Raw genomic sequence first — 22,359 nt, forward strand, 5'->3', positions numbered from 1 at the left:
TCAGACTAGATCCACTACTGTGTACATTAAGCACACTGACCTCATTGGATCTACTCTGGCGATTACTTGGTTGCATATCTCCCTTAAAGTTTCAACTGACAAAGTTAAGTTGTTTACATGTTGGAATTCTAGGGTGCATTAAATCCATCTGCCAAAGCAATGAAACCAAGCTATTGATTCCCCTGCCCCCCAATTATCCAAGAACACTATAAATTTTTAAAATTATTTTTGATCTCTAATCAAATGTTTTAGACACATAGACATTCTGCGAAGTAACGGTGTCTTAATATGTATTATTGGCCTGAACAAGAGAAATATTTGCATTTAGTGTGCAAAGCATTTGACTATCAAACCTGTTTCTTCTGTACTGTTTCAGAACGAAATAATATGACTAATGAATACTTTTACCATTGTTTCTGTGTTTTAGGCTTATGGAATTGCTTTGAGAACTCTGCAAGGGTTGTTTCCCACTTGATTTTTAATAATTTATTTGTACTTTCGCATTTGACTTGAATAGAAAAAGATTCTAATTTATTTGTCTGTATTTGCCTATTTGACATTAATAGAAAAAAAATTCTCTTAATCTTTTCTATATATATATTTTGAAATGAAGTAATTTGTGAGAAATAATCTGTTCCCATGCTGCTAATGTTAATTATAACTGACCCAATGAAAACAGTGGGGCTGTCTTCCCTATTAATTCTAATAGGTCTTGGTCACAACCAACTTTAGTTGGATCGAAACCTACAAAATGGGTGTTCCATTTTTTAATCTTGGATTTTATAGAGGTTTTTTTGTCAAATGTCTTTTGTCTTTTATGAAAGAATGTGAACTTTTAATGCTGAGTTGTTCTCAAGTTCTGAACACACAAGCACTAGAAACTACTGAATGAAATTACTTGAAGAGTGTTCTGTGATATATTTTCTTCTGGGAAATAAGGGATTTCTTTAGCATGAAAATTTGTAAAAAAAAAAAAAGAACTGTATTTGTGTAAAGTGGGGGAGAAGAATTAAAGAGTCAAAGCTGTATGTGTGTCATGTCATTTTGCTATAAATGAAACTTAACTGAGTAGCATACTATACTGAGGAAAATCTGCAGGATTCATTTTATAAGCCTTTATTCTTGCTCAGGGGTAGGCAACCTAAGGCCCGTGGGCTGGATGTGGCTCAATCGCCTTCTCCATCCAGCCCGCGGACAGTCCGGAAACCAGTGTATTTTTACATGAGTAGAATGTGTCCTTTTATTTAAAATGCATCTCTGGGTTATTTGTGGGGGCTGCCTGGTATTTTTACATGAGTAGAATGTGTGCTTTTATTTAAAATGCATCTCTGGGTTATTTGTAGGGCATAGGAATTCGTTCATTCCCCCCCCCCCCCAAAAAAAAATATAGTCCAGCCCACCACATGGTCTGAGGGACAGTGGACCATCCCACAGCTGAAAAAGGTTGCTGACCCCTGTGCTAGCTGCATTTGGATGTAACATGAGAGCCTGCAGCACCCAGTATGGCTGCAAGGTCAGAAACTCCCTTCCATTTTTGGCTAACTGTAATTGTCTGAAGCTAGACAAACTGTGGTTAGTCATAACTTTTGTTTATTGACTTACGGAGCTGGCTTGTTTCAATAAAATTCAGGTTAAGAGTAGGTTCAGAACTAAAGCTTTAGGTTTCTGAAGAAGTATTTAATACAAGGCTCCAAAAAAGTACACTGTAACAACCTTTCATCCAAATACACAAGTGCAATGAAGATGCAATTCAAACAGCAAATTTCAGTACTAGTTTGCCCTGCCAAGAGCATTCCTCGCAATGTGACTCAAAGCTAGTAGTTTATATTATTAGTTTGCTGTAGGTACAAAGTTCAGCAGGAGCAATCTGTGAAACACAAACCAAAGCCAGAGGAAAGGAAGAGCAAACTACTTTCTCTAGATATTTTAATGAAAGCAATGGCAAGCCAAAAACAAGAGAACTTCAATTTGGAGAAGTTTGAAGGAGTGTAAACTTTAATCATGGATCTAAAATCTAGAACTGATAGAGTTACATACCAAAACCCCTGCCAAAACACACTTTGGGGTAGAAGCATTTATACTAACCATTTAATGCTGGGGAATCATAAAAGTTCTGGCCAGTTTCAGAATGCTGAGCTATGTTCCCATTGCATTCTTAACAAATGTTAATTCAACAAGCATGGCATAAGACCTTTTTTTGGCATTGAATTGTCAGTTATATAAATAGTGACCAAGGTTCCTTCTGAATATTCAAAAAAATGTCAATACATTTATAAACTATTGCACTTGGTACAATATCCTGAAAAATACCTGCTTTTGTTTCTGAAAAAGGAAGTTTATTTCTAGCCCTTTATACTGAGATGATTGTGCCTGGTGAAAAATTAGGTGCAGAAGAAAAGGCGTCTGCAGCTCTGAAGAGAATATCTAGTTACAGGTGGCAGTTGGGCTTCCATACTCCACACAGGTCTTTTGTATTTCCCCACAATTTCAAGATTTGTATACTGCTTGACTGTCATAAAAACCTTTAAGCAGTTTACAAGAAATATTAAAATTATCAATGAAAACCAGTTAAAACCAAATAATTAAAACAATTTAAAAGATAATTAAAGTTAACAAAGGTTACAGCATGTCAATATATGTCTGGGATTATTATTGTTGTTAATGCAAACTGAATAAATTTATACAGTATATGGGTCAGAAATCAGGTTACTGTGACCCAATAGTTCTGTTTATGTTAGCACAGGGTTGACACAACTGTGACTAAGAGATCAAAGATTCCAGGTATACCTTGACCAAGGTTTAATTTTTAAGTTTGGAAAGAAAAGGTGATTCTTATATAGGAGTGCCATAACACAGGCACGTCCAACTCTCAAGAGACTGTGATTTACTCACAGTATAAAAAGACCGGCTGTGATCTACCCATTGCCATTGCAGGAGCTAGGGGCGGGTTGACCAAAGGCAATCACTAAACTTCATTCCGTGATCTACGTGGGACACCCCTGTGATCTACCAGTAGATTGTGATGTACCTGTTGGACATGCCTGCCATAACACAATGGTAGAGCACGTGCGTTTTTTGCATGCACATTTTCCTAGGTTCAGTCTCTGATATAGGGCTGGGACTATTGAAAGCCCCCATCATCCAAACATGCACTAGGTGGACCTAGTGAGGCAGCTTCCTGCGATGTTAATCAGACGGTCCTGGAAGTGGTCACCACAGAAGACACTGGATTTAGTGGTACTAAGTGGGAACTTGCCAGCCTCATGAAGAAGCTTTTCTACCTACAAACTGATCCCTCTGGAAGTTGTCAACATTTACATTATTACACTTGCTGCACAATCCTATACACGCCTCAGTAGTTATTCCCAATGGATTCATTGGAGCTCACTCCCATTTAAGTAGGGATAGATCCTTAGACATAAGGTCAGTTTGAGTTACTGGGTTGCAGTCAATGGTACTTTTTGTGCTAAAAGTGCTTCTGCTAACAAGGTGAGACAACCCATTTTCACAAACCCTCCCCTACAATTTGTGGGCCATACCCATTCTCTACCCAGCTGGCAGGGAAAGCTTTTTGGGGTAGGAGGACTTGTGGTTAGTAGCAACCAGATGTTTAACTCATGCAAGCAGACACGCTTCTGCCAGCCCAAAGTCACCATTAGATACAATTCCTAGTCTTCAGTATGTTACATGTTAGAAACAGTGTATGTCATGCTAGTGGCTTTTTTGTGTTGGGTTACATCACAGGTAATGTTTATATCCTCTACCACCCTGCCAGCAGCCTGTATATCATGTTTTATTTTTGTCAAGTGGAAACATTGGTACACACCCTTGAATGCTAACCATTTTTATGTCTAGTCAATTACATTTTCTTTTTAGAGGAGGACTACAGCAGGTTTCCTCAACCTTGGCCCTCCATATGTTTTTGACCTACAACTCCCATGATCCCTAGCTTGCAAGACCAGTGGTCAGGGATGATGGGAATTGTGGTTTCAAAACATCTGGAGGGCTGAGGTTCATGAAGCCTGGACTACAGTCTTACAGTAGTTGCGGTGTGGTGATGAAGGCAATGAGATTACCCATAGATAAAGGCAGAAACACTGCCTTTTGGAAATTTCCTTTCAGTGTGTCCACCAAAACCCCTAGAGACTCTTTTCACATGTGCTTCTAGTAAGCTAGGTGTCCCCCATCTTATATCTGTGCATCTGGTTCTTCCTGCCTAAGTGCAGAAACTGACATTTATCCCTATTGAAAACCATTTTGTTAGCTTGGGCCCTGTTCTCCAATCTGTAAAGGTCATTTTGAATTCTGATTCTGTCTTCTGTGAATTGCTACCCCTCCCAGTTTGGTGTTATCTGCAAATTTGATGAGTATCCCTTCAATTCCTTCATCCAAATTGTTTATAAAGACATTGAACAACATCTTTTGCTTCAGGCGGCAAAATGCGCTAGCCTGCTCCTATTAACATGCAGGGATTTATGTTTTGCAAAGTGAACCATGGAAAGAGAAGAAGGGAAGTCATTGATATTTTAAGGTTGTTTAAATGAATATTCTAAAATGTAAAACAGAAAATTTAAGAAAAATTATAGAATAAAATAAAAATAAATTAAGTTGTAGGAACAGGACCGGCCCAGCCATTAGGTAATAGGCAGCAAACCTCTATATATTTATTATCAATGTGTTTTTTAATCCCAGGAAGAGAGCCCTGTGCTATTTTTCTACCTCACAAGTGGGCCAGCCTGGGTACTGTATACACCTTGGGGAGGGGAGGCGGTTGGCATTTGTTGCTTTGCTTGGACACGTCTTGGGAAGGCAGTGTTGGGGGCTGGCAACGAAAACAAGCCTCGGGGACAAGCCCTGGCGAGTTCTTTGACCTTCGGAGGGAAGGAACACGGAAGCTTCCTCGAGCCGTGCGTCCAGGCTGGCACCCAGGAGCGGCAGCCCACGCCCCGCCTGGATAACCGAGAGGGACAGAGGAAGATAACTCGGGCTGGGTGGAGGGGGAGAAAAAGGTGGGCGGAGGAAGGCGGCTGCCTGGAGGTGGAGAAACGCTGACTCCGGCAGAAGCAGCACCCAAGGGGGTTCCTCCCTCAGTCTCGGGCGTGCCAGTCGAAAGCCCAGCCATGGCGAGCTCCAAGCGGCAGAGAAACTCCAACAACGGCTCAGGTAGGCGCCGGAAGCCGAGCGCGAGGGGCGTCTGTGCACAAAGGCGCCCTTTGCGCACTGGTGGAGAAACCGAGCGGCGGCGGGGCAGGAAGCCTGAGCGCGGCCCGGGTGCAGCCGGTCGCGGCTCTTCCTTCCCCTTTGCTCGGCTTCTCCGCCTGCATGGTCAGAGCTCGGGAATTTCTCCCGGCGGGGAGGAACAGCCGCGGGAGACGGGTCTCCAAAAGGTGCCCCCAAGTAGGAAGGCTGCGCGCCGCCTTTAACCCCCGGAGAGAGCGAGGGATCCTGTCGGTGGGGTCTGGAGTCTGCCTGCGTGTCAACGTCTGAATAGGAACCAGGGGGACACCCAGTTCATTTAAAGCGTATTTGCTCGCCGGAAGAGCCCTGGGAACAGCAGTTCACCCCTCAATGAGCCCCCGTTTCCAGCACCCTTTATGAACCCGCGATTCCCAGGACTCTTTGAAATGGGTGGTGTACATGCAAGAACTCTCATCTGCAGAACGCTCGTGTTCAGGAAAGAATGGCTTGTGCATCTGTACTTGCATTTAGTGATCAGTATATGATACACGGACCTCCTGAGGCTTAGTTCAAGCAGGGGGGCACGAAGGGGTATTCTTTTTTACCGTTGAGGTAGGGGGAGAGAGAAAGCAAAACTGCTGTCCACGCCCGCCCTTTGTCCTCTTGGTTCGAGTCGGCTTCTGTTCTACTCGTTCCTTTGTTCTTTCTCGCCTTCCTGTGTTTCCTCCCGCTCCGCCCCTCCGTCTCCTTGTCGTCACGTGGCCGCGTCGCTGTGTTTTGGGCTGGGTTGTAGCTGCCGGGCACGTTTGCTGTCGCTCCCGCAGGGCAGGGAGTCGGGTGCCTGGCTGCTGGGGAGAGCCGGTGATTCCGTGGGGTAACTGGAAAGAACAGTACAGGGTGCGCTCAGCTCTCACCTGTGGCTCCTAGAAGCATAGCTGTCAACTTACAGATTTGAAAAAAAGGGACCAGCAGCCTCGAAAATAAGGGACCAGCAGCCAAAATAAGGGATTTTCCTAACACGGGTATGTTCAACTTCTGAGCCCCTCCGAGCCAAAGGCAGAAAGCCCAGCCAGCAGCCAAACGAAGCCTCAAGCGGTGGTTCCCACAGCGCAGCAACCTGGCAAAGGGGATGCAGCAAGGAAAATCACCGTCACCTCTCCGCTGGGAAGCGCTGAGCAAAGGCGAGTCCCCAGGCAACTCAGCCGATTTGATCGGCACAAGGCATGCAAGCTCCAACCCCCAGTCGTTCTTAGACTCTTTATTGGGTGAGCAATGCAGCCAAGCAACATAGTTGGAGCCTCCCTCCTCCCTGGCTGGCAGGGAGGGAGGGAGAGAGAGGAGTTGCTTCCTTTGAAACCCGAGAAATTTAAGGGACATCATCAATAAGGGATAGCAGCGGGACACAGCGCTGGGATAAGGGACTTTCCCGCCAAATAAGGGACAGTTGACAGCTATGTCTAGAAGCTGTCAGCAGGTGGCCGCAGCAGCCACACCCCGAGAACATAGCTGTCAACCTTCCCTTTTTTTGCGTGAAATTTGCTTAATCCAGCGCTGCTTCCCGCTGCTATCCCGGATTGTTAGATATCCTGTAGACTGTCCCTGGGACAGGTGAGGTTGCTGATCCCTTATTTTCAAATCCGAAAGTTGACAGCTATGCCCGAGAATGGCTTTGATGGCCTGGCTGGTCTCAAACCTTCAGTGAGTTAGGGACTTCCCCTGCATGCGAAGACAGGCTTCTGCGGATTTAGCAGACAAGACCAATGGTCAAGACGACACTTTCTGCATGTGCTGTGGAGGGAAGTGAGGGGCAGGTGGGGCGCATTCACCTGGGAAGGTAGCTCATCTAGGAGAAGGAAAACTCTGATCCTAAACTTCTGCTGCTTTGCAGGGGGTTGGACTCGATGGCCCTTGTGGTCTCTTCCAACTCTATGATTCTATGATTGCGGGATATCTTCGGGAGAAGACAAGGCTGAGGTGTAAACCCTATACAAATCCAGAGTGGCATCCCCAAGATAATTGGATGGCGTCTTCCAGCGGCTCCTGCCAAACTGGTGCCAAATGCATCTCTCTGCTTTCCTTTGAAACACATCTGTGAGATGGGGGGGGGGGGGAGTCTTGTCCTTGTGCAGCTCAGGACATCCATAAACACTGCCCAGGTTTGTGCTCCAGGGAGGTCACTTCAGTGCTGCTAATGCAGCCATTTGACTTCACCCCCAGAGGCACATTCCATTGTCTCATGTCCCAACAACAATGTGACAGTCTTTAGGGCAGCACCAACTTCCATTTTCTACTCCAGAGAAAGTGTGAGCTGTAAGTTTCTTCTTTGTTTTACAGCTCATGATTTCTTTGGCGAAGACAAGCTATGAGCCCAGGTTTGGTCAGCACACTAGTCCCAATCATGATTTACCTTGCTGCACCAGGTGGACCAGGGGAGGAGTGCAGTGGCTGTGATTTCTCTGGGAACCCTTGTGTTCATGCTAACCCGTGTTTTGTCTTAGAGTGCATCATAGTTGGACTTTCAATTCCCATCAGTCCCAACCTGCATGGCCAGAGACAAGGTCTTGTATGTAATTCAAAGTGTCTGGAAGGCTACAGTTTCCCTATCACTGTTCTGCAGGCATACAGCTGCACAAATCAGCATGGACACCTGGCCAAGGCTGGATTAAAGTCTTCTTGAGTTTAATGAGCAAGCAGAATCTACAAAACCTTGGAACCAACACAATTATATATAGAACTTCAGAAAAGAAGTGAACAGTCTACACTTTTATTGCAACACTAAATATGTTGTTTTCTGCCATAGGAGAAATCCATGTGGACAGCAAGAGTGTACTGCAAGACAGAGGTAAAGTATCTGCTGTTTGTTCAAAATATAATTGAAAGCTATTCAAAAAAGTGTTCTGTTTCCACTTAGAAAGCTTTTCTAAGTGGGAACAGAACAGGGAAGCAAGCTGGAGAAGGAAATCTTCCTCCCCAGATGGGGTGTGGGTGTATTCCTGTGGAGGTGAAAACATTCAGAGGTGGATCTGATTTATGGGAAGGTGGTACACTCTTGCTTCATTAACCCAAGCTGGATTGTTTGCATAGGGAATGAACTAATACACATTAAATTTGTAGGCATGGCTGATTGTTCTAATGAAGCTTCTCTGTATGTGCATTTAGAATGAAATGTACAGAATTACAAGCCTGGTAGATGAAGGGAACGCAGTGGATGTAGCCTACCTTGATTTCAGCAAGGCATTTGACAAGGTGCCCCATGATATTCTTGTAAAGAAGCTGGTAAAATGCGGTCTTGACTATGCTACCACTCAGTGGATTTGTAACTGGCTGACTGACCGAACCCAAAGGGTGCTCATCAATGGTTCCTCTTCATCCTGGAGAAGAGTGACTAGTGGGGTGCCACAGGGTTCTGTCTTGGGCCCGGTCTTATTCAACATCTTTATCAATGACTTGGATGATGGACTCAAGGGCATCCTGATCAAATTTGCAGATGACACCAAACTGGGAGGGGTGGCTAACACCCCAGAGGACAGGATCACACTTCAAAACGACCTTGACAGATTAGAGAACTGGGCCAAAACAAACAAGATGAATTTTAACAGGGAGAAATGTAAAGTATTGCACTTGGGCAAAAAAAATGAGAGGCACAAATACAAGATGGGTGACACCTGGCTTAAGAGCAGTACATGTGAAAAGGATCTAGGAGTCTTGGTTGACCACAAACTTGACATGAGCCAACAGTGTGATGCGGCAGCTAAAAAAGCCAATGCAATTCTGGGCTGCATCAATAGGAGTATAGCATCTAGATCAAGGGAAGTAATAGTGCCACTGTATTCTGCCCTGGTCAGACCTCACCTGGAGTACTGTGTCCAGTTCTGGGCACCACAGTTCAAGAAGGACACTGACAAACTGGAACGTGTCCAGAGGAGGGCAACCAAAATGGTCAAAGGCCTGGAAACGATGCCTTATGAGGAACGGCTAAGGGAGCTGGGCATGTTTAGCCTGGAGAAGAGGAGGTTAAGGGGTGATATGATAGCCATGTTCAAATATATAAAAGGATGTCACATAGAGGAGGGAGAAAGGTTGTTTTCTGCTGCTCCAGAGAAGCGGACACGGAGCAATGGATCCAAACTACAAGAAAGAAGATTCCACCTAAACATTAGGAAGAACTTCCTGACAGTAAGAGCTGTTTGACAGTGGAATTTGCTGCCAAGGAGTGTGGTGGAGTCTCCTTCTTTGGAGGTCTTTAAGCAGAGGCTTGACAACCATATGTCAGGAGTGCTCTGATGGTGTTTCCTGCTTGGCAGGGGGTTGGACTCGATGGCCCTTGTGGTCTCTTCCAGCTCTATGATTCTATGATTCTATGATTCTACGTCCTGTTATTTCCCCTGTTCATTGCAGGTGCTGTGATCCAACGATACACACAAACTGTCCTCTAAGGATTTGTGCAAGTCTACCTATGCAAAATTACAGATTTGGGGACAAGAGTTGTAGAAGCTCTTGATTTACTATAGCAAAATCTTAATACAGGAACAAACCCAGTTATCTCAAATGAAAACATCTTTGGAACAAGTTGATGATACATTCCTTAAAAGCTTATTTGAAAAATAGGTCATTTATATATATTTCATTTGTGCCTTTAAGTATATTGGGTCAACCATGTTTTGAATTATTTTCAAATTATAGATGGACAGCAAAACCACACTGAAACAGATGCCATTGGTGAAAGGTAAGAATCTCTATTGTCCTTGAACAGCTGTTTGTAGCTGAAAACAAAGAGACGGAAAAGTATTTTCCACAGTATATGCACAACCACACCCTCAATATTTACTGGATCTCTAATAAGTATGGCTGTGCTCTGACGTGCTCACAATACAAAAGATAACCTTTCTAGGTGCAACCAAAATTGTACTTGCTGATTATTTGACTGTTGTAACTGGGTTTATCACAGAATTAAGAGTTGTCAGTGCAGTGTAAATTTTCTATCCTAAAGCAATGTGTTTATATTTGTGTGTGTATATACAATGACTGGACTATTTTCGTATGGAATAAATCCTGTTTGATTGGCAAAACTACAACTGGCATATGGAATTGGGACCTGTTATTTTAGAAGCATACAAGCCCTCTGGCCATGTATAACTAGTTGTACAGTTCTTTGGATCCTGGCTTGATCCAGTAGATTCAGCAAGGTGGTGTGCATATGAGAGAGAGAGGGAGACTGGATTTAATAACTGAAAACTCCTTACTTTTGTAGAAACATCCAGCTTTTTGATCCAGCAGTGGAGTATAACATGAACCACAAGAGGAGGGGACTTGCTCTGATCTTCAACCACGAACGTTTTTTCTGGCACTTGACATTACCAGAGAGACGTGGCACCCAAGCTGACAGGGATAACCTAAAACGCAGGTGTGGAGATGTTCTCAAATTATTTTTAAGCATGTGTGAGTTTGTGGGCGGAGTAGGGAGAATCCAGTTCAACTTCATGCCATTTATACATAAAAACACCAAAGAATGAAGTTTCTTAAAGACAAAATCATCGTGTATAAAAATGATGAAGCCCACTTGGGACTTGCCCTGAGAATGAGTGCACTGTAAGGACTAAAAAAGCATGAGCTGTGAAGTCCACAGTTCAAATGCTGCCTCAGACATGTGTTCCTTAGTTGGTCATTATGACTCAAGTCTTTCCCCACCGACCAATATACAGGTGAACATTACAGGTGCAGTTCAAAGAATGACTGTATATAAAGCACTTTGAATGCAGCTTTCAAACTTTTAGGCAACCCATCCCATGTTGACTTGCCTGTCACAAGCCACCTGTGTTTTGCAGAGAAGCATGACGCCACATGAACTGAAGGTGTACCTTAGAAGGCACCCAGCCCACTCTTGTGGCTGCACATTATTTTTCTCTTCATTTATAGACCACCTACTTGCCAAAAATGGCTTCTAAGCAGTTTTGAGTGCAGGATAGGAGTACACAGAGCAACCTGTTAAGAGTTGTAGGAGAGAAAACACCTTATTTTCCCTCTATTCCTGAACACTGCATCAACCAATAAATTACATGGCAGATCGATAATGGGGTGCAGAGGGGAGAGTGTTAAGCTATCAATATGCTTTTTTGATCCAGTATTTGCTTTAAGAAGTCCCAAGAAAGTTTCCAAAGGAACCCCTGGTTCCTGTTCAATTAAGGTCAAGCCACTCGTAAACTGCTTCCCAGCAGATTACTCAAGTTAAAACAGTTGGGATAGCTTTCTCTTCAAAAAGTAGTTTTATTGTTCCCTTATTGCTGTTTTGGAGAAACCATGTCATATGTCATTGGTTAGTTATTAGTACCCCACACATTTCTAAGGCTGCATTTTCTCAAGAAGAGAAAAATCAAGAAACAAATGCAACTTGCAAGACTTTTCTTGTTCCTGTTTATACTAGTTTGACGGAGCTTGGGTTTGAAGTGAAGTGCTTTGATGACCTTAAAGCAGTTGAAGTGTTGCAAAACATTTACAACGGTAGGTGACTTTGCTTTATTTACTTGAGTAAATTCTGCTATGATTATTATACAGCTTTAATAGTGAATGTGTTCAACTTAAAACCTTTTGTTTAACCCTTTCTTGATAAAAGTGTGTTACGGTAAAAAAAAATAATAGAAAAGAAATATGCTACTGTCACAGTTGCTTAGTTTCCTTATGAGAGTTGAACTGATCCAAAGTATCTAGATCAGGCATAGGCAAACTGGGCCCTCCAGATGTTTTGGGACTACAACTCCCATCATCCCTAGCTAACAGGACTAGTGGTCAGGGATGATGGGAGTTGTAGTCCCAAAACATCTGGAGGGCCGAGTTTGCCTATGCCTGATCCAGATTGATAAAGCAATAGCTGAATTATGACAATAGCAATAAGTAAGAGCAGATATGATGGCCAAATATTTGAAGGGCTGCCACTAGGATGGAAACACTCATGTTTTCTGTTGCGCCATTAGGAAGAAAGGTGGAAGACTGTGTTGTGATAGTGGGAGACTTACTCTCCATTAGAGTAAGTCTCCCACTACACAGTGGGACTGAATGACCAACATTAGGGATGCTCTAGTAGTGTATTTCAGCATCAGCAGGATGTTGAACTAGATAGCCTTCCAACAATGTAAAGGAGCGTATTTTATGTTTAATGAATGAAACCTGCTGCTGTGGTTGACTTAAATCTGGAAAATTGCAGCAGTGATATCAAGTCTGAAACAAAGCTGGTTTTGAACTGCAGTTCCAGAACAGCCAGAATGCACCAAGTAGGCTCTAGCAAAATTGTGATGATACTTGCAGCACAGTCTCATTGTGTCTACTTAGAAGTAAGTCATAGTGAATTCAGTGGGGCTTACTCCCAGGAAAGCGGGGTTAGGATTGCAGCCTAAGGTACTAGAATTTGAGTGGGAATGTATCATTGAATTAGCAGGCAATATCGATGTAGTTTAATAGCCTTTCCAATTAAGTCACCTGACTCTAAATAAGAACTTGTTCCATTCATAGTACTCACCCGCACTATGAAGAAAGCACTATTTGCCCAACCCATAGTTCTTAATTGTCTCTGCCTGTAAGGAGCCTCCTTTCCTTACCTTGAATCCAGATACAGCAATAGCCCAAGCAGTAGCTTTTTGGGTACCCGAGTCCCTAGTATGGATGCTTATCAATCCGGCTTGATGGAGGCAACAAGGTCACCTTGAAGCCCATGTCTCTTTCATTCTGAACACTGTTTCTGTCAAGAACCTCTAGTTTTGAGGTTTAGTAGGAATACAAAAGTGCAGCTGTGCAGGATTCAGGGCCCCATGAGGAATTTGTAGAGGTGCTGGATACGACAGAGACTTCCAGTGATACAATCGAGACCAAAATATGGTTCATATTTTCAATCCATCTTAGTATAAAAGCGCATGAGCTATTTTCCCTTTTTTGGGGGGTGGGGATAGCTTGGGTTTGCTGAGCTCAGCTCCAACATGACCCCAGGGTACTTTGTTCATCACTACTTTACCAACCATTGCTTTTAAAATAACGTTTTTCAACGGCATTGTTTTGCAGTGTCTACAGACCAGCATGAAGATGCAGACTGCTTCGTGTGCATTTTCCTGAGCCACGGAGAAGATGATCATGTTTATGCCTACGATGCTAAAATAAAGATACAGGAATTAACCAAGATGTTCAGAGGAGACAAATGCCCAAGCCTAGTTGGGAAGCCAAAAGTATTTATAATTCAGGTAAGGTGGTGCTCGTGAATTAAACCACAACATGATTCCCTCCAGGTGTTTTGGGCTGGAATTCCCACCAGTACCAGCCAGGTCACCACCAGGCTAGGGAAGGCAGGAGGAGACAGTTGTGTATTTTATTGGAAACAATACAGAAATAAAAAAATGGAAACACAAAAACCCCTCCTCCAACTGAATAGTCAGTGGCCCAGTTATCTGCTGCTTCTTGCAGTTCCTGCCCTCAGTTTGGGGTAGACAGAACTTCATGTGTCAGTTTATGGAAAACTCTTCGGTATCATAGAGCCACCTTATATTCCCTTGCTTTTCTAAGTATTGCCTTGGTTTATGCATATGATAGGAAGTACAAAGCATGCTTCTTTCTAAACTCAATTCCAAAGTGAAAAACACACACCCTTTTCCCAGTGTTTGCTGCACTTTCTAAGCTGAGTCATCCTACCAAAAGACTCAGCAAAGCGTAACCAAATATTTAAGTATATATTCAGTGTATGTTAACCAAGGCAGAACTCAGAAAGGTTCTGCGTTAGAATGGTGTCCAGCTGTGAGACTTCGTTTCCAACCGTTTCTCCTCCCACAGGCATGCAGAGGAGACAGGCATGACGACCCAGTCCTTCACCGTGACACAGTGGATAGCAAAACAGAAATCAATGAAACACAAGTTGATGCTGCCGCCGTATATACACTGCCTGCTGGGGCAGACTTCCTCATGTGTTACTCGGTTGCAGAAGGTAAAATGCACCCCGCCCCCCGGCTGTCTGTAACTGCTGATTCCGTGAAATAGCAGTTATCTACAAAAGAGAGAGGCAATTTCCTTGAAGTTAGTCTCTGTGTATACTTGTATTATTGCCATGTGCAGGGTTGCATGCTATATTTACGATAAGAAAAAATGTATGCAAAAACCACCCATTTCCTTTAATAGGAGTTGCTTGTGGAAGGTTCAAAAATTTGGCTTGAGAAAGTAAAAAAACAAAAACACCCTCTGTAGCTCAGAGGTATCTCTGAAGCGTTGAGACTAGACTGCTTCAGGCAAGTTCAGTTCAGAGTTTTTAAGGATCTGCCTTGGGATTAAAGCTTTGTCCAAAGTGGAAGTACACCTGTTGTCTTCTGCTGTTGAAGTTGGACACACGTTGGATTCTTGCTGCAAGCTGTACTCATTAATAGTGCAAAAAATATTTTTAAGCCCTTAATCATTCTTGTTCCACAAATGAATGTCCCTCAAGACCAACTAAGGCTGTAATCCTAAGCATATTTATTTAAAAAGTTCAGTTGATGACAGGAAACATGCTTTTAGATCAGGGTGTGTGATTATTTTCAGCTTTCCCAAAGCATGGAATTAGGTTTAATAATCTCTTAGATTACTATTTGCTAGTTTTAAAAAAATAATTGAATGCAGGTTCAGATCCAAGGCTTTTCTGCAGACATGACAAAGACTTAATACCCTTTCCCCCTTTTTGCAATAGGGTACTATTCTCATCGCGAGACTGTAAATGGTTCTTGGTACATTCAAGATCTGTGTGAGATGATAAGAAAACATGGTTCTTCCCTGGAGTTCACAGAGCTACTGACGCTGGTTAACAGGAAGGTGGCTCATCGCAGAGTGGATATGTGCAAAGATCTTAATGCTATAGGGAAAAAGCAGATTCCTTGCTTTGCATCAATGTTGACTAAGAAGCTGCATTTCTACCCAAAATCAAAATAACACTGAGGAGCAGTAACAAGAGGTTATCTCAAACTACCCACAATCTTGACATATGGGGTAATAGATTCAGGCTGCAATCCTGTACTTTTTTACCTGGGAGTAATTCCCACTGAACTCAATGGGGTTGCTTCTGCGTAGCTGATATTTGGAACTGCACTGTCAAGCATTGTCAGTGTGCACTATTTCAGTTAAGAAATCGTGCTTATTTTTCTTGATCAACTAAGACAATTTGCAAAACTACAAAGTAGCAATAATGGAAGACCCAAGTAACCAAATTACAACCAGCAAGGTCCTTTAAAAAAAAAAAAGGGATTGTAAATATTGTAAGATAATTTCAAAATCTGAAAGACTTTTTTTTAACTTGTCAGAAAAATTGCAAAAAGAAATTTGAAAGGAAGTTGTATAATGCTGAACTTTCCATAAAATTCAACATTTTAAAACCAGAAGTACTTTTTATGCACTGCATTTGAAATTATTGGATTAGAAATCAACATTATACTTACCGAACCTCAGAGAATTTTGGAAAATAAGTCAATCTTTTTACATTTGAGCAAGAAAGAAGCAGTTAATCAGACTTAACTATTTTCAAGTGCATGAGTTTACAAGCTTCATTTTGAAACTTTAGATTTTGTACTCTCTCTCTCCCGCTCCCATACAATAATGCTTTTGTAGGGATCATTTCCATTATCTGACCTCATCCCCATACTTTAGCCTGGCAAATACCATCTGAACACTGTCAGACTCAGTTGTGCAACTGCCACTGACTGGTGTAACTGGCTGGTACGGTCAAAAGAGTTCCAGGCATCCCATTTATAGTTCAAAATTATTATAAAGTAGCTTGACCTACTGCAGGCCATTAGCTGTTGTTCTATAGGTGCTAGGACATGTACTATCTTGCTCCCTGACGTTGGGGGTGGTGCTGTTTGTACAGGTGAGTTGTGCCCCGTGGACTTTGCATCTTAAATGTAACAAGAAACTTTATATGTTTATAAAAAGCCACAGACACTAAAACTATTTGTGCATGTGAGGATTTCTGAAAACTTAGGAGGTGCTTTTTAAAATTTTTTTGCTGAACAGATCTTAACTCAGAAAATAAAATAAGCCCAAAACAGCAATGCATTTTTTATTTACCTTATTATAAAGTTACATTCAAATTGAAGGGTTCCAGATTAAAATAAAAATTTTAAAAATCATTTTTGTCTCTTCTTTCAATCAAGTATACATTATTAATTCAATAGTAGCTGCTACATGTTTCTTTTTATTGTGAACAGTATTAAGAAACAAACTATATACATGGGGAGTCTGAATTTCTTTGTAAAACATGAAAAAGAAATCTCGGTTATCAGAAACAGTTTTAGCTGCTCCTTGTAGATTTCTTCACCCCCAAACCCCTTCAAAAACAGAAGGACTACGTTAGTCCAGAATACTCCAGTTTCAAATCTTATGAGGCAATTCAACAAGGCTAATAATTATCAAAAAAATTAATGTTTGTCATTTATTTCTTCGATAGGAAGACGCAATTGTAAGGGATTCTTCAGCCGCCTCAAGGATTCTTCCACCTAGCAGTGAGAAGAGAGAAATATAAACTGGTGAGCTTGCAGGTGTGAAACCCTTCAGAATCTTTCTGATGCCTAGTTAATGCCATCTGGATGGCTGTTGGCATTCAGTCATGTTACAAGGCAAAGAAGGGGTTCCTCAGAGGGAAACTACAACAAATAAAAGCAAATCAAAAGCAGAAAAAGCATTACAAAATGCTCACCCAATAAGGATGACAAGATGCACCACCTTAGGAGGCAACTTAATTACCAATGGCCTGAATAAACAAAAAAGGTCTTGGCCAGGCGCCTAAATGCTGACAAGGACAAAGCCAGGTGCATCTCCTCAAGGACACCATTCCACAGATACCACTGAAAAGCCTTTATTTTTCATGTGGTCCAACTCTTCCTCTCCCTCCAAAAATCTCTGCAATGTTTTCCACCTCCCCTAACTCTAAGATTAGAAATTTGTTTAGTTGAAGGAAAAACAACCTTGGGGCATAGGTAGAGAGGAATAAACCAGGAACTGGTTCTATTAACTCCCACCAGTTATTCACTGCATGTTGCCTTCCAGCACTTGAGTGCTTGCTGTAACATATAATTCTGCCCTTAGGTTAGTAGTTGTATACATTTATATAACCTTGAGTTTAAGGCAGAGGTGGGAAACCTGTGGGCTCTAGTAATTTCTGGACTGAAACACCATCTCTGAATTGGGAGTCTGACGACAACTGGAGGAACACAGATTCCCCATCTAGGCCTAAGGAACTGGATAGATTAACTGCATCAGCATAAAAGGTACACCAATTGTTGGCTTCTAAAGGAACTTTTTATATATCACATGCATGGAGGAAATCTGCTCTCGTTGCAGGAACCCTGTGGTTATTTACATGTGGGGTTCCTGAATTTTTAAATCTCAGCATGCATTTGCTATGGCAAACTTTAACATCCAAACTGTTTCCCCAAGTTAACTGCCACTTAATTCCAAGGAAGGAAATTCATTGTGTCTACAACCATTTGAAACGATGGACAAAGGGCAGTAAGCCGTAATAAGAGGAATATCAAATTTTAGGGGTAGTCACTCCATAAAGAAGTAACAGGCTAGCTTAGGTTGCAGAGCCTGGTGAGCAAGCAGAGGACTAGTATCTTAAGCAGGAGTGGGAGACCTAAAGCTGAAGGCCAAACATGGCCCTCTAGGCTTGTTTATCTGGCCCTCAGGACTCTATCCCAGGCCACACTGTTTTTGCTTGGCTAGAATGAATCTTTGACCTCTGTGCCTCCTGCTTGCCTGGAAGAAAGCGAATGTGCGAGCATATGTAGAAACTAGCCCGCAGCACCAAGGTAAAAAGTTCTTCCCACTTTGGCCTCTAGCTCTGACCACCAACCACCACTGGCATGTGCCTGTCCACACCTCATCTGAAGGTTGGCCAGAAGGGAATGAAAAGGGTTCCCCAGCCCTGCTTTTAAGGATGATAAGACCAGCTTCAAAGCCATGTCCAACCTTTAAAGCAGTGGAGATTCTTCTTAAAGGAAAGTGGAAGGAAAAAACTGCCAAATCACTTAGCATCAGGGTATTTGCTCCTTTGCTCTAAAACCAGATGGGAACTGATCCAAGTAATTACTGTCATTTAGAAAACCCTGCTGCTAATGAGCAATCATGAATTTACCACATTAAGATACAATAGACTGGATGCATGGTGACAGTTATTAGCTTCATCAGGGTCAAGGGTAATTTTAAAGCCTTTTTAATAGAGGGAATGCTTCCCAGAGTTTTGAAGGAAGGCACTGATTACCTCTGGGACCCAACTGGATATACCTAAACTTGCCACGTTAAGGGCACAAGAAGGGCCAGGGTCTAGCTGCATATATGCAGTTGGTTTCATTTCTTCAAGGAGTCTGTCCATTTCTCTGATCTCATTTCAAAAACTGGAATCCAAATCAGAACTGATGCAAGGAGATTTAGCTGCAAAAGGTCTTGCTTGATGCTCACAGCAGGCATCAATGGTTCTATCACTTCCCCTGCTTTGGCCAGATTGTAACAGGCCTTTCACCACCTGTGCAAGCTTAGCTCTGTGACACTGAGCAGACACAATGGTGGCAAAGAAGACTGATTTCCACATTTCAAATCCAGATGTCCACCATGAGCCGATCACTCATCTCACAGATTGTTGTGCGGAACAAATGGAATATACATCTCAAACATCACGCTGCATAGTTACATGGTTTAACAACCAAGAGCACCCTGCAGGTTCGTGTGATCCCTCCCACCTCTGATTAGAATTAAGTATGGTTCAGTTAACTAAAATCAGGAAGCTGGTTTGGCCATCGTACAGCCTGACATTTCAACAGGGACTTTTATGGGCACTCCCTTCTTCAGTACCATTGGGCAAAGTGCAGGATATAAATGCAATAAAGAAATCTACTTAGTGTAAATATATATACTAAAGTATAACAGCATGAGCATTCTTCCACTGAGCAACCAGTGTTAGAATTTATTTAATCATCAAACAGTAGTTTAATGGGGATGTCTTCCAACACAAAACCTGTACCTCGGCTTACAAATTGCTACAGGTCAACCCCCAAAGACCTGGAGCCTGGGACTCCCATGAGTTGCAACACGTTTCCAGGGATGCCTGAAATCTGAAAGGGTAAGCAGAGGCAGTGACAGGGAGGGAAAGATGCCAACAGGGCCACTGGACAAAGAAGCACTGAGAATAGCAAGGGAAGCTATTGGCTTTGTAACTGTGTTGTGCTATATTGACAGTGAGCTCCTGGCAATCACGTAAGCAAGTTAATGTGCCATCTAGGATGGCAGAATCCTCTTCCTGGCTGGCAAATCCAGTGAAAGCAGCAGCTGCTGGCAGCAGCTGCAAATCACAACACACTGCCAGGGTCATCTTCTGCACCTGGTGACTATGGCAATGTCTCACCAGTTCTGAGAGGGGATATAGAAGGTGGGCAGGCCTATGATTTGGCGCTCTCTTTTGCAGCTGGTGCACTGTAACTTGTCATCGAGGAGTAGCACTGAAGTCCCTAATCCAAACAATTCTCTATGGACTTGGAAGGTTTGAGCAGAGCTGGCCTGGCAAGGTCAACACTATTCATTTTTGTTTTAAAGCCTACTGAAGTAGCTGGGAAGCATTCCATTAGCTTTTGGAGACAGCAAGGGAGATAAGGGTTTGTTTACTTTGGAGCTGGAGAGTTTTCCATTTCACATCTCCTTGACACTAATCACAGCTGCTGCAGCAGATGGAAAGGGAAGCTGTACCCATTTCCTCCAAAGTAAGATTATTACTTTTCTTCCTCACCTGTCAAGTGGCTGTCAATATGCATTTTAAACCCACTTTTCAAAAAGGAAGCCTGTCTACGGCTACAAGAGTGTGCTTTCTATGCATGTTGTTTAGCAACAGACTACAGCGTTACTCCCTGAAATGTGCCAGCTGCAGAAGTGGGGGCCAATGTTGGGATTTCAAAACATTTTTGGAGCCACTTTTATGTTACAGGACAAAATTTAAGTATATTGACTCAAAGCAAGTTATGCAACTAACCTCTGCAAGATCATCTTTCAATTTGTTATACTGATCCACATCGAAGTTCTGGCTTTTGGATTTCTGGTGAAAGTAGTGGAGAAATTGCCTGTCCCGAGCATCTGGGTAAATATAATCCTGTGAAATAAAACAATATATAAGGGAGTACTCTGAAATTTTCAACCAGGAGATCACAATTGCAGAGCTGTCCATTTTACTGCAGCTGCAGTCATTAAATGTGGATAAAGTGCTTTAAAAAAAAAATCAATTTAGATTTCAAGCCCATTTTCCCCTTTAAAAAAGTAAAAAAGAACCAAACATACAGTGTAGCATAGTTCCATCAAATCAGTAAACAGAAAGATCTAAAAAATGTTAAGGGCTCATTTTCACGATAGCTTTTGAGGTAGAAAAAAATCACAATGAAATGCATGTTACAGATCTGAGTAATTTTCAGCATGTGGCAACGTGCTGTTTATCACATGGGATTATTCTTACAAGGCCACTTTCATATGAAGACTGAAATGTGAAGCCACCTCACTGTGACTCTTTCATATAACTAATTTTAGCCTTTATAGATGATTGATTCAAAGTCCCAAGACATTAATGACTCTTCCAAGGTGACAGAGTGAATCAGCCACTGGGAAAAAAAGCACTCAATATGGTATGGATGAGATGCATGCCTTTCACATTTAGGCAAGTACTCTTGGTTGATTATGGATATGTTGAAGGACAGAAGGTGACCCTTCAGGCATGTAGCCCCAGGCATAGAAGCTTTATAGATCCAATGACCAGCCTCCACAAAATTATATGAACCCTGTGGAGAGCAGAACAATAGGACAGTCTATTCCAAAATAGGTCTAGTTCAAGTGAAGGCAGAAAACAAACTGCCCCCCAAAGGAAAGGGATGAGCCAGCATCTAGTCAAATGGGTGAAGTTTTTCACCTTCTTCAAGTGAGTGGTGCATAACAACACCTACCTGGTGGTGCACTTGTGCCCACCTGAGAATCTGTGGCCCTCCAGAAGCTGAAGGACCCTAACTCCCACAATCCCTTGTCCATTTGCCATGCCAGCTGGAGTTGATGGGACATGGAATCCAATGAAGCGGAGGGCTGCAGGTTAGCCAACCTTGGTCTATGGACATTTTACAACCTAACGAAATCCTAGGCCTCCTTGTTAGGATACTTTAGAAGATTCACAGATATGTACTTGCAGACTCTCACTCTGATAACCATGTAGATTCCGCTAACATTACAGCTCCAAATTTACTGAGACTCACCTGTTTAGTAAGCACAAAGTAAGCATAGAATGCCATGGCAGTTCCATAGGTGATAAAGTAAGTAACAGGCTCCATGATATCCCATGAATAGACCCACCAGGTAAGCCATGCCAAGGCTCCACCTTGAGTTGACATTAAGGCTAAGCCAATCCATAGAAGCCGAGAAGTCTTAGCGTCGACATCTGTAGTAATTCCAGCTTTAAGCTAGGAAGAGAGAACCGATGTTAAGACCGAAGAGACACCATTGTTCAAGCATGCCCCACCTACTCCCACAGATTACCTTGTATTCAAAAGTGCATTATTAAATAAATTAAAATATTTCCCTGTGTGAAGTGCAGAGAAGTCTCAAATGATGTCTTCAGCCAGCCTTTCCCATAGAGACAAAACATGTTTCTCCTGCATCACTCTCTACAGCCATAGCAGGTGCTGCAACCTTCCAATAGTTTGACTTCACTCATAAAGGTGCGCTCCTCCATTGTCCTCCAAAACAGATGGGTGCCAACAACAATTCAACTGTTTTCAAGGAAGCCATTTAACAGTAAGCACTGTCCTTCTTCCTTAGTCTTTTAGATGGTCTTGACTACTCTTCTAATTAACTACTTTTGGAGAAGAATGTTGGCTTTTGTAGACCTTGGTCTGATCCTGCAAGCATGTTCTACTTTCTTATTCATAAAGCAGGTGTGACCATTTTGCTTTGTTCAGAGGATGTATCTAAGCCTCATTTCTATGCAGTAGAAGTTGAGTCTGACAATTAAGTTGTTGTTATTTAAATTTGTATATAGCCCTATACCCACAGTTTTTCATTAACAACTATGACATTCAGGGGGAGACGGATTAGTCTCCTTAGTATTATCACACAGAAAAATCTAGTGTTCAAGGAGAAGTTTTCAGGAGTATAGCAGAAACATTTCATTTACTT

The 22,359-nt window shown here is 42.4% G+C and overlaps 2 protein-coding genes across 5 annotated transcripts in view; one reads left to right on the forward strand and one right to left on the reverse strand.

Moving 5' to 3' along the window:
• The first annotated feature begins 4,850 nt into the window (after positions 1-4,850).
• On the forward strand, positions 4,851-16,298 carry CASP6 (caspase 6). The gene is made up of 8 exons (XM_081020402.1): positions 4,851-5,163; positions 7,979-8,020; positions 9,862-9,904; positions 10,430-10,582; positions 11,600-11,676; positions 13,225-13,400; positions 13,984-14,134; positions 14,867-16,298. Exons 1-8 carry the CDS (start codon positions 5,121-5,123, stop codon positions 15,103-15,105), a joined length of 924 nt encoding a protein of 307 aa, XP_080876528.1. The 5' UTR covers positions 4,851-5,120; the 3' UTR covers positions 15,106-16,298.
• The window catches only part of MCUB (mitochondrial calcium uniporter dominant negative subunit beta), a 62,105-nt gene continuing 55,151 nt past the window's right edge, over positions 15,406-22,359 (reverse strand). For 3 of the 4 annotated variants that reach the window (XM_081020393.1, XM_081020391.1, XM_081020394.1), the window contains exons 6-8: positions 21,441-21,644; positions 20,186-20,302; positions 15,406-16,664 (exon numbers count right to left, since the gene is read on the reverse strand). In XM_081020393.1, coding sequence (XP_080876519.1) covers positions 16,587-16,664; positions 20,186-20,302; positions 21,441-21,644 — 399 coding nt within the window. In that variant the 3' untranslated portion in view covers positions 15,406-16,586. Of the gene's footprint in view, positions 16,665-17,707; positions 19,278-20,185; positions 20,303-21,440; positions 21,645-22,359 lie in introns of those variants that run through there. The other variant, XM_081020392.1, reaches the window with a different exon arrangement.

The sequence above is a fragment of the Podarcis pityusensis genome (assembly GCF_964106645.2).
Source record: "Podarcis pityusensis genome assembly, chromosome: 9".
NCBI lineage: Eukaryota > Metazoa > Chordata > Lepidosauria > Squamata > Lacertidae > Podarcis > Podarcis pityusensis.